Source organism: Enoplosus armatus, chromosome 24, assembly GCF_043641665.1.
Source record: "Enoplosus armatus isolate fEnoArm2 chromosome 24, fEnoArm2.hap1, whole genome shotgun sequence".
Classification (NCBI taxonomy): domain Eukaryota; kingdom Metazoa; phylum Chordata; class Actinopteri; order Centrarchiformes; family Enoplosidae; genus Enoplosus; species Enoplosus armatus.
The window spans coordinates 11,639,975-11,648,749 of record NC_092203.1 but is presented as its reverse complement, the minus strand read 5'-3'; the positions used below and the strand labels follow the sequence as shown (position 1 = coordinate 11,648,749).

Sequence of the window (8,775 nt, the reverse complement as noted above, 5' to 3'; positions counted from 1 at the left end):
AGATCGCGTGTGTCCGCGAAGAGCACCCACTCTGGAGCCGAAAGACAGGCGGGACGCAGCTAGCAGGCGGTGCTAGCATAGCCGTTACCGGGGCGACGGGTGTGGAGGTCGCGTGAAATAAAGCCACAAATAGAAAGATGCGTTGCGGACTAACACGTGTCACAGTGCGTGATTTTAAAGCCACACGTGGCTCCTCGCGAGTGACGACGCCGGGAAACAGACACCGAGTGAGACCTCTTACCTTTTCCCGCCTCTCAGGCCCTGCCAGATAACATTACCGGACGTGATGTCACGGAATTCCTTGTGTTCCTTGTAAACTATTTATTTATTTGTTTAGTTGTTATTAACACACCACCGATTAAAGATATCGATCATTTAACCCTAAAAATCGTGTTTTCTGTATACACGTGTACAGTATGTGCAGAAATAAACACGCGTGAAATCTAAACCGTCACTTCATGGCGTTAACGTCAAGTGCAAACACTCGGGCTTCATTTAAACATCTGCAGTAGTTTCCTCACACCAAAGAAAGTTAAAGTCTGACTTTTACAGGTTATAAAGTTGTGCGAGCTGATCTGCAGCTGCAGCACGGACATGTAGTTCCGGTATTTGGAACAAAGATGGCGCCATTTCACTACTTAGTCCACCGCGGAAGGAGCAGAGATGACTGCGAGGTCGCTGCCTCGTCGCCTTCAACTCAAACACAGACATGGAGACAGTCAAGAACCTGTCCATTTCACTTGAGACCACCTCTGAGTCGAGTCCAGGTTTGAGGAAACACGTTTTGTCTTTCAGCATCAGTTCACACATTTCCCCCAAACTGAAGCTGGAACATTCAGTGATAATTCACAACGACTTGAATCAGAGTGATTCCAATGAAAACACAGCTGACCTGTTTTCATGTTGTTTTGCCTCAGGATAACCAGCAGCTGGAGGTCAAAGGTCACCTCAGCTCTGTCTTTGACTGCTGCTGGATGTCTCGTGGTGCCACGAGCTGATTTGGTTTGTTTTTACTACCAAATGTTGCCGTCCGCATGTCCTGCCATGTCAGCTCAAACTGGAGACACTCATTAGTCCGAGCGGTTGTAGATGGTGTTGAATTTGACTAGAAAGGCTCAGGTTATTTGCACATTTGGACGTCTTTTGGAGGTTTCTAAGCTGCTAAAATACTACAGTGATTGTAATTAGTCATCAAAATCAACATGAACAAAGTTACACTGACTCCAACTTCATGGTGTGTTTATCTCCCGCAGTATTTTGGGGCTTTTATATTTGTATCTTATCCATTTAAAATTGATTAAAGGATTGTCTTTAAATTCTTGAGGTGAAAGTATGCAGCATTACCAAAAGTATGTGGACACCAAAGCATATTATGGTCCACGGTTACAGAACAACAATCAATGACACAAGTGGAATGTTTTTGGCCACGTCTTTACATAGAAATGTCAGACTAAATTCGACTGTACCTGAACTAATATAAATATCATGTATTTATGTAATTTCCTCACTTGACACGGACACAAGAACAAAGCAAAAGTCCCTTTGGGAATTAACCGTTTTTAGGGACGCTACAGAAACACAGTAAAGTGCCTTAGAAAGTGACTGTTGAGAGAACAAACACACTAAGTTATACAAGAATATTAAAGGAAAGCTTCAGTGATGCTAGAAGAGATCTAAACACATTAATCAGTCATTGATGATGGCTGGATGTAATCTGGGTTTTATCTTCTACTGTTTCTTGATGTTCATTGAATTCTATGTTTTAGCATTTGTTTTTATATGTTTTTATTCTGTGTTTCAACTGGCTGCAAAACAAATGTCCTCTTTGGGACAAGACAGTTGAAGATCATCCTCAGACACTACGAGGCGGAGTTATAATTAAGAAGTTGTAATACTACACAATTCATACTCGGAGGCAGCTTCAAAGCACTTTAAATACACTTTACCTTTGGAAGGAGTATAAACCAAACTTCATTCATTTTTCTGCTTATTGTAGTTTTGACAGTTTCATATTGAGTCACTGACTTTACATAAGCAACTACACTTCAGATTGAATATTATACTTTTTACTCGGCTACATTTATCTGAGCAACACAGTTACTTTGCATATTTATATTTTACAAAAGATAAGAACCTTAATTATATCAATAAATCAAAATGAGCTCATGTTGATCAGCTGTACGCATTAAAGTGCTTCTCACACAATAATAATCAATTAATAATATAATGAGTACTTCTCCCTGTATTACTTTCAGTACATTTTCCTGACAATGTTTTTGTATTTTCACATTGTTGTACTGCTACTTTCTGTCTTCCTGTAATAGTACTCTGAATAAACTGCAGTTTTGGGGGGGTAGGACTGTAAACAGTACACACAGTATGTACTCTCACTTACTGCAATATGAATCCCTTTAGGAATAATTCAGTGATTTCTCCTCGGGGAGTATTATTAACACCGCCCCCCTCCCTCCCTCCCTCTCCTCACTGGCCCCGCCCACCTGACTCTGACCCCCCCCGTATATAAAAAGTTTTCTGCGTGCGGCGGCTCCCGAGTCTCAGACGCCAGAATGGAAACGCTCCACTGCGCGCTCACTGGCACACCTCCCTCTCCTCCTCCTCATCATCGGCCTCTTCTTCTTCATTGCGCATCGGCACTCCGGCAGCAGCAGCACACTGGGAGTCACGAGCAGCAGCGTTTGAAATCCATGTAGAGAGTAAAAGAGGTGAGGAGGAGGAGGAGGATGATGATGAGCTCTCCGTGTCTGTGGACTGAACTTTAACAATGTTCAAGAGGGATCTGGATTCAGTCCTTGGTTTGCGGAGTGCGTTAGAGGGAGACCTCCAGCTGGGCTGATTAATGAAACCATGACGCGTCGTCTGACAGAGGTGATGCTTTCACTGTGAAGCTGCTCCAGACTCCACAGAGTCCCTGAACCCGGAGTAAGGAGGACTCTGCTCCCCGCTCTGACAGGCTGCCGAGAAGGACCCACAGAACGATGTAATAAGAAGCTTTCCTGCTCACGCGTCTTCACACTGCACCGAGCGGCATCGAGCGCGGCAGACCTGTGCGGGCCGCCGTCACGCGTGGAGGCAGCCCGGGACCGAGAGGAGTCCTTTCGCCTGCGCGTATTTCTTTTTATGACAAAAGAGGGAAAAAAAGTTATTCTACTCCTCCTGAAACAGAAAATGAGTAGCTGTCTTCTCCGACTAGCACTCTTCGTGGCTTGCGTCCTCTCCATCCGCTGCACCGCTGCGCCCGGGAATACCTGCGCGTCCTGCGGCGTCGCTCAGCCCGAGGACCCCGAGTCGGGCCGGCTGAACGTGGACTTCCTGGAGGCGGTGAAGAGGCACATCCTGAGCAGGCTGCAGATGCGGGAGAGGCCCAACATCACGCACCCGGTCTCGAAGGCGGCCATGGTGACGGCGCTGCGGAAGCTCCACGCCGGGAAGCTGCGGGAGGACGGGAGGGTGGAGATCCCCAACCTGGACGGACACCCGATGAGCAACGAGGTGCTGGAGGAGAGCTCGGAGATCATCAGCTTCGCGGAGAAAGGTGAGGGGGGGGGGGGGCAGAAGTTTCCACTCATCTCAGTGAAATTCTACATGTTTCACCAGTTTTCTTAAAACAAACCACAAACACAAAACAAACGTAGTGTCAGCTGTAGTCTGCATGGGGGGGCTGAGTCTTGTCTGACAGGATGTGAAGTGGACATGGTCGTTCCTGAAGCAGAGGAGGAGAACACCCGGAAACCGGAGGCAGGACACTTGTTGTACTCATGAAACTCAATATGTGACATGATATGTGATGCAGGACAGACAGGGGACATCAGTCCACTCTGCTCTGTGTGTGTGTGTCTTTATGTACCGACTGAATGAGAAAACAACCCTACAACATCTGGCTTGAAAACCCGCCAAAATGAAACGGTGCGTGACTGCTACCTGCATGGTTTTGTTAAACTCCCATATCAGAGCTGTATTCATACTGTTTTACCCCCCAGCAGTTGGACTTTGTCTTTATTTCTGTCTTTTCATCGTGGTCTGTCATGGCCTCTGTTGGCCCCCCAAAGTCAGGCAAACCTCTGATCCTGAGACTGCGCATTTCCTCACAAGAGGTGAATGAAAGCCTTTGATTCTGGCTTCACACGCGTGTTTGACAAATCCTCAACATTTTGAATGGAGTTTGGTGGATAGATTTTGGGGGTTTCCTTCGTTGTAATTTGGATTTTTCAGCGGGGCTGCGTTCATGTGCTCGGGAGAAAGTTGGACATGTTGGAGCCCAGTGTTGTGTTCACTTTCCTAGAAAACCCAAGCACACACAAAGATGAAGCTGGGCAGCTTCGCTCGGTGTCGGCGGAGGTTTGCTCCCCACCGAGAGCCTTTCAGTTTCAGATGTTTCTCTCGGTGGCCGCTGTGTTGCGGACCTTCCACCTCGAAGCCGTCCGCTTGCCAGTTGGCTGCGTTACCGGCAGTGAGCGGCTGTCAGCGGGGACATGGCATGGCGACAAGGCTCAGAGGAACGATTTACTCAGGGGCGGCTGAAAGGAGCCGGGCTGAAAATGATCAACGGCACCACCTGCTTCGCCCACGCGTGTCCGCCCGCTCCGTGGAAACATCTGCTTTCCACGTCAACAAGTCTCCCTCTGAACCTGTGTGTCACTGTGTGTTTCCACGAGTGTCTGCATCAGGATAGTGTGTGTGTGTGTGTGTGTGACAGGGCAGGGCTGTGTTGAATCAGTCCCCTCAGTATAAGGTCAGAGCTTTTGTGTCGGCGTCGTGCAGCCTGAATGCAGATTGACGGGCTGAACCCTGCAGCCTGGCACCCCATTAGAATTCAGTGTGTGTGTGTGTGTGTGTGTGTGAGATCTAACTGCAGGCTCTATAGGAAAAAGTTGACTCACTGCATAGTGGCGGTTTGTTAGTTTGCTGCATCACAGTGACAACGTTTTCTGTGTCACAGTTTGTAGTCCAGAGGCTTTTACTGTTCATGAATGCAACTTCTGTGCAACGAAAATCAAGAAAAATCAAGACCTGGTTTGGTTTGAGTCTGTTTGAGTCTGTGAAGCACAGATGGACATTTTCTGCCGGCTGCGTGGTGAGTTTGTCCGTTTGCCATCGATGTTCAGAAGTTCTCGGCGGCGCTGCCTTAAAAGCTGAAGATCAAACTAAACTCCGTCTGTCGATGAAGATCATGTAATATGACCAAAAGCTCCACGCCTGCTACTAAGCGGGCCTTGATAATTGTCAGTTAAGCCCTTCTTCTTTTGCTTTAATGTGAAAACTACTTTGCAATCGGAGCCCCATACGCAGGTTTAGAGGTCGAGACCAGGATTTTAAAAATACTGAGGTCATGAGTCAAAGTCCCCCCAACAACCCGCTCCTCCAGAGAGTCTCTGCGGTTTGAAAGTTTTATATTTTTCATATTTTATTCATTCAGCTAGCTGTTTAAAGAAATAGTTTCTAAACTTTGTTCGTTTGAACTCTTCTAACAGATTACATGGTTCTCTTCGGGGAAAAGATTTCGAGTCTCCCCAAAGCTGCTGAAACCCTCAGCAAAGTGTTTTCATATATGTGTACAGAAGTACAAATACACACATTTATAGTTTTTTAGAAACCAGAAGAGGGTCGGCATCTTGTAGCCGCAGACGTCCGATGAAGGCTCATGCAGAAACGGTGGAAGTGACACAGTGGCCTCTTGGCTGCGTCTCAGTCAGGTTTATTTGTCGCTCTGTTGTTCCTTTCCTTGATCAGGGCTTTGCTGTTATGTCGTCTCTTTGACTTTGTCTTGTCCTGGAGTTCATGTGAGGAATCTCCTCCTCGTTCCCGTCTCAGACAATGCGGCTGGTCGTCTGTGACAAATGAATTCTCTCTCAGACGTCAATTAACTCTCCTCCTCCATCTCATTGTGAGGCAGCCGCCGACACATTCAGGGGCCTTGAACAGAGTTTGTTTCTGTCGACAATACAGATCCCTGCGGTTCACAGGAGGTTTACAGGAGGTTTACAGGAGGTTTTAGCAGTTTGATAGAATACGAGGTGACAGATGAACACCTTTGTTTTCCAGATGTTATCATCCTTGATTTCTGTCCTGCCTGCCAGACAGCGGCGCTCTGATCTGCAGCGCTGTGTGATCTAACATCCACGCTGCTGAGATGACCTCCTCCCTCTACAACCTTTAATGATCGCTGATATTTGGTACATGTACGTTTTGTAGCTTTGACTTTGTCCGCTCGGTCTTTTCCTGGTAAAAGCGATGCGTGCTGTTTGGCAACATGAAGTCTCAAGCTCATCCTGGACTCGGTGTCCTCTCACGCTGCCTCTAACTGTGGATCTCAATCTCTCTGGGTCGGCTTCTCTCAGAGCTCAGGAGGTTCAGACCTGATGAATGGCTCTAATCTTCTTCAGCTGGCAGCAGGTGCTCGATGGTCACTAAAGCAGGAAGTGATGTGAGACTTGTGGTCTCAGCTACAGGGACCAGGTCTGATGTGAACGCTCTGTCAGCATCTCAAGATAAAGTACCTGAACTGTAAAACACAGTAGATTAAAGAGGCCGTTGCTTGTAGTTCTGAGTGTGTCGAGTCCTGTTCCATCACACCATCAATTACCCAGGAGTACTCTCAAGATATTTACATCCTCCGCTCCAGATCAAACTTCATCCTGCCTTCATGGGAGCACTGGCCTGCAGAAAGGCACAAAATGAAACCTGAAAGGCCAATAAATGGAGGGATGAATTGCAAATACATACGGAGCTCAAAAACGATCTTTTCTTTTTGCTTTATGGCATTCATTAATTGTGGGAACGCCGCATGAGAAACAGGAGGGGGATAATCCGTATGAACGCATCTCTGACTTTCTTATACAGACTCTGAAAGATGTTGAATGAAGTTCAGATTGTGATTTTTGTTCCTAAAGGGTTTGAGTCCCTCAGTCGCCCTCCTTCCAAACCTTTTAATTGTTCCACAAATTAGCCGATGGTCCCTGAATAAAAAGCCTCTGACCATTTGCAGTCTGCTGCAGGAGCGGCCACGGCTTCTGAGAACCAGCTAATGTCATGTAAATGGTTTTTCTTGCGTCTTCATTCTTCCAGTTTGTTGCTGCATCTCCCGCGCTGCCTGGTCCTGCAACGCGCTCTCAGGCCTCATTGTGAGGACAGTTAGGCTCCATAAGATCTCATTTTCAGGCAGCATTCAACGCAAAGCCTTTGAACCTTTGTGTGCTGCTCTCTTAAGCCCCCCCCCCCCCCCCCCCCCCTCATATTCGGGCCAATTCGGAGGCCAAGTGGCCCTGCGCCCAACGCCTTCCTGTCACAGTCCGCAGGATCTGTGCTGCCACCCTGAACTGAGGGGAGGCCGGGGCCTGTTGTCTTACTTTAAGCTGTTCCCAAGTGCACCCCCCGCCTCCCTCAGCGCCCAATCCCCTTTGCAACCGTCCAGTGTTGAAAATGTTCCACATGAGGAAGAGCTGACAGAGCTGTCCACCTTCATGTAAATGTCCCCAGTGCTTCCAGATGCTCAGTTTTTTGTGAATGTACAAAGTGTTGTCAGAAGTCAGTGAAGTAATATATGACCTCGATGGCTTTATTAATGACTACGTCCTCTGATGTGGTTTTGTTCCTCAGATGACATGGTGACATCCAAGTCCAGCCTGTTCTTCCAGATCTCCAGCGAGGGGAACCAGAACCTGTACGTGACGCAGGCCACCCTCTGGCTCTACTTCAAGCTGCTGCCGTCTCCTCTGGAGGTGCGTCCAAGGCGGAAGGTGACGGTGAAGGTGTACTACCAGGAGCCCGGCCTTGGTAGCAAGTGGAACCTGGTGGAGAAACGGGTGGAGCTGAAGCGCAGCGGCTGGCACACTTTCATGCTGACCGACGCCGTCCGGTTGGTGTTTGAGAAGGGTGACCGGCGCCAGAACCTGGACGTGCGCTGCGAGGGCTGCGAGGCGGACGGCGTCGTGCCCATCCTGCTCAACCATAATGACGAGTCCCACCGGCCCTTCCTGGTGGTGCAGGCGCGGCAGGCTGACAACAAACACCGGATCCGCAAGAGGGGGCTGGAGTGTGACGGTAGCAGCAGCCTGTGCTGCCGCCAACAGTTCTACATAGACTTCCGGCTCATCGGCTGGAACGACTGGATCATCGCGCCGTCAGGCTACTTTGGGAACTACTGCGAGGGGAACTGTCCAGCCTACATGGCAGGCGTCCCCGGTTCGGCCTCGTCCTTCCACACGGCGGTGGTGAACCAGTACCGCATGCGGGGGATGAGCCCGGGCTCCATGAACTCCTGCTGCATTCCCACCAAGCTGAGCACCATGTCCATGCTCTACTTCGATGACGAGTACAACATCGTCAAGCGGGACGTTCCCAACATGATCGTGGAGGAGTGTGGCTGTGCTTGAGTAGGTTTTATTCTTGTTTATTTAAGGTGGAACTGAAGAACTTAACTGTAAACAGATTCACAATATTACAACAAAAAAATGAATTTAGAAACAGAATATTTATGGACGATGGAGACAACATGCGCACACACAACCTCATCCACACATATCTACACACCCTCATGTATGCCTGCACAAAAACTTGTATATATATTTATGTTTGTTGATATATTTGGTTATATTCTCTGGTGGAAGACTGTTTCAGTCTCCTTCAAAGGGACGTGAAGAGTTCTCTTCCAAAACAATCAATCTCTGAAGCTCGTCATTAAATATCTCTAAGATAGTGAGGATCTGGTTTGCTCAAGTGTTCAACTTACGTAACCTACTAGCCTTTACAAAGCAGCAG

General features: G+C 48.1%; 1 protein-coding gene across 1 annotated transcript; it reads left to right on the top strand.

Annotated features, from left to right (window-relative positions):
- Positions 1-3,186: 3,186 nt before the first annotated feature.
- LOC139306730 (inhibin beta B chain-like) lies at positions 3,187-8,390 on the top strand. The gene is made up of 2 exons (XM_070930685.1): positions 3,187-3,553; positions 7,615-8,390. Exons 1-2 carry the CDS (start codon positions 3,187-3,189, stop codon positions 8,388-8,390), a joined length of 1,143 nt encoding a protein of 380 aa, XP_070786786.1.
- The last annotated feature ends 385 nt before the right edge of the window (positions 8,391-8,775 follow it).

Bases quoted from the DNA above. Each gene is read 5' to 3' on its own strand.
- LOC139306730 (XM_070930685.1), top strand. From the start codon at position 3,187: ATGAGTAGCTGTCTTCTCCGACTAGCACTCTTCGTGGCTTGCGTCCTC. The intron at 3,554-7,614 runs GTGAGGGGGGGG...TTTGTTCCTCAG, and splicing joins CATCAGCTTCGCGGAGAAAG to ATGACATGGTGACATCCAAG.